Here is a 2,788-nt window from a genome sequence, read left to right on the forward strand (position 1 = left end):
TCAGATATTTAGTGAAAATCTAATCTCTAAGTAGTAGATCATTTCTCTAACCTTTGTACCATGAAGAAAAATATTTAACATTTCTTCAATATTTAACAGAGTGTAATGTAGTGTAGTGTAATTGATGTGGCCTACAAATTCACCCAACTTGACTCCATTAAATTCCTTTGTTAATTCCAAAAAAATCAGATTATTAATTGTATTTGACAAAATAGTAAACCGACTAAATATCTTGAAATAACTATAAATAAAAAAAACGATTGATTGAACAATGTGGATATTTACCTTGGCTTCTGCGATCACCAGACCTAAATCCTTTGGATTTTTTGTCGGTGAATTCCAGTGAAATTCGTGTTCTTTCCGTACTTTACAATCAGCATGCACGAAAGTTCCTGAACAGTTGACAATTTGACAAAATTTACTTTTTAGATATAAAAATTAACTTGATAATTTGACAAAATAGATAATTTTTATATTTTCTTGTGTCAATCTGCAGATTTGACTTGAAAACTTTATCAAGTTATTTTTCATGTTTTGACATTTAAAACTTGTCAATTTGATAGAATTTACTTTTTAGACATGAAAATTGATTCGGTAATTTGACCAAATAGAAAATTGACTTGAAAGCTGAATCAACAAATTTATTTTTCATATTTTTCTATGCAATATGTTTAATATGTTCTCCGTTCATATAAAAAACAATTTAATTGTTCTTTGTCCATCTGGAACTGCTTTTAAAGGTGATTTATTACATATAATTGTTTTTGGCAACTTTACAAATATAAATTTTTTGCTCTGAAAAGAACAAAAACGTAAACTTTAGACTATGTGTTAACATTTTGCAAAATATGAGGTTTATCTTCCATAAATATGGCGACACGCTATCTTTAAATTTGTAGGTCAAACTGTAAATATAGTCTACATATAAACAAAGTGGTCTTCTATTCTGTTCAATACTGTCACCCATGTTGCAGCTTTAAAACAACATGAATTTCAATTTGTTTTTTCTCACTTTTGTGTCTTTGGTTTCTGTTGCTTTATGTACATTTTATATGTTACCAAAACCAGCAGGTAAATTGGCCACATCAACAACATTAATGTAGAATTTTTAATTTGGTTTGGGCTAGGTAAACCAGGCAACTGTTGGACTCGCTACACTGGACCAATGAGAAATAGAGAAAAGAGAACACAAATAGAAAATGAATGTATAAGCGTAAGCTGCTATCGTTCAGTGGCTGAAATACAACTGTAAGTAAAACCAAAACTTATTACGATCTTTTTATATTTCTTAAAATTTCAGTTGTGGATATTTTATTGGAGGCGATAATAGAACCACAGAAGTTGACTATAGTAAACCGTATCCCGAATGTTGTCCAAAGCCATTAGGAAAGGTAGTGTCAGGAATTCTTTAAAAATATTACTATTCCTAAACCAAATTACAGTCAGTATAATATGACATATCTGTAATGATTTTCTAGTACCTTATAGAGCCCTAATTATGACAATCAACTACATCAGACCAATTCATCAAATCATCATCTAATTTAACTATTTTAATGCGTTTTTTTTGTGTAATTTTACCATGATTATATGACTTCTATTCAGTCTTAAAGTTTTCTAGTAAAAGTTGTTTTTATCATGAATTGAGCGTAGTTTCTATCCTAACAGATTACAAACCAAATCTTTGATTGCTACATATGCTTCTACATGACAGTAAAATATGCCATTAATTGCAGTTTTTGTTCTTTTAGTTAAATATCAAACTTGAATCATCATCAACATTCATTAATGTAAACTGTTTTTTAATGTAGTTCTTTTGCTGCTTAATCCATTAGCCAATTTCTTAGCACTTACTTATTATCAGACTATTATTGTGGATGGCTTTCAGTCAAATAACTAGTCATTTTACACTTTGCAAATTGCGGTAATGATCTACCATTAGCTGTAACTTTCCTTACGTGTCTTCGAGTGATTATTTCAACCCTGATAACTGAAATTTGTCCTAAAAGATCAACGTTTTACAGTTATTCGCTTAATAAATTTAATATTTTGTTGCATTTTTCCATAGTTAATAAAGTACCTATAGTCAATGGGATTCTCACAATTAAAACCAAAGCCATTAATTATACTATAGACATGGCATGGAATAAGATTATTAGTTTGTAATTTATATTATATTGGCATAATTAAATCGAGATAAACCAACGTTGGCACCGCACGCAAGGATTAGATCGTTATTAAATTGTTTATAGGTAGTATTATTGATAATAATGATATTAATCAATACGGGTCATGTTGTTTTATTGCAACATTATAGATAGGGAGTGTTGTTTGAGGAGAAGCTTTAGCCAAGTAGACAAATTGCACACAATTTTCTTGACATAAAAAAAAACGTATCCAATTAGTTAGGAACGTTTATTGGTTATCGTAGCTTTATGGGCATATTTTGATTTCTAATTTATGAATAAAACCTAGATTACAGTTAGTACTATTATACGGTTTTAGAACCTATTTTCATATACTTACATATCCTGTTTCAACTAAAAACAGTCTTAGCATTTACTTGAATTTATTAGATAAGTCTGAAAAACCTACGTGTTTAGTGTGTTTTCAATTTAATTATTGCTAATAAATGAATAATAAACGTTTAATTTAATTACCAGGATCTTATGCAGTAATGGTATGTTTCTTCGTGTATTATCGGTATAAGGGTAAAGAGTTTTCAATTTTTATTTTGCTGATAATTTATGACATTTAATAAAACTATAGATTTTTACACTTTTATCAG

The 2,788-nt window shown here is 28.8% G+C and overlaps 1 protein-coding gene across 1 annotated transcript; it reads left to right on the plus strand.

Moving 5' to 3' along the window:
• The first annotated feature begins 908 nt into the window (after positions 1 to 908).
• On the plus strand, positions 909 to 1,643 carry LOC145724313 (uncharacterized). Its single transcript, XM_081972481.1, has 3 exons — positions 909 to 1,071; positions 1,128 to 1,248; positions 1,301 to 1,643. Exons 1-3 carry the CDS (start codon positions 987 to 989, stop codon positions 1,410 to 1,412), a joined length of 318 nt encoding a protein of 105 aa, XP_081828607.1. The 5' UTR covers positions 909 to 986; the 3' UTR covers positions 1,413 to 1,643.
• The last annotated feature ends 1,145 nt before the right edge of the window (positions 1,644 to 2,788 follow it).

This window comes from Ips typographus, linkage group LG2 (genome assembly GCF_016097725.1).
Source record: "Ips typographus isolate SLU linkage group LG2, UJ_Ityp_2.0, whole genome shotgun sequence".
Classification (NCBI taxonomy): Eukaryota; Metazoa; Arthropoda; class Insecta; order Coleoptera; family Curculionidae; genus Ips; species Ips typographus.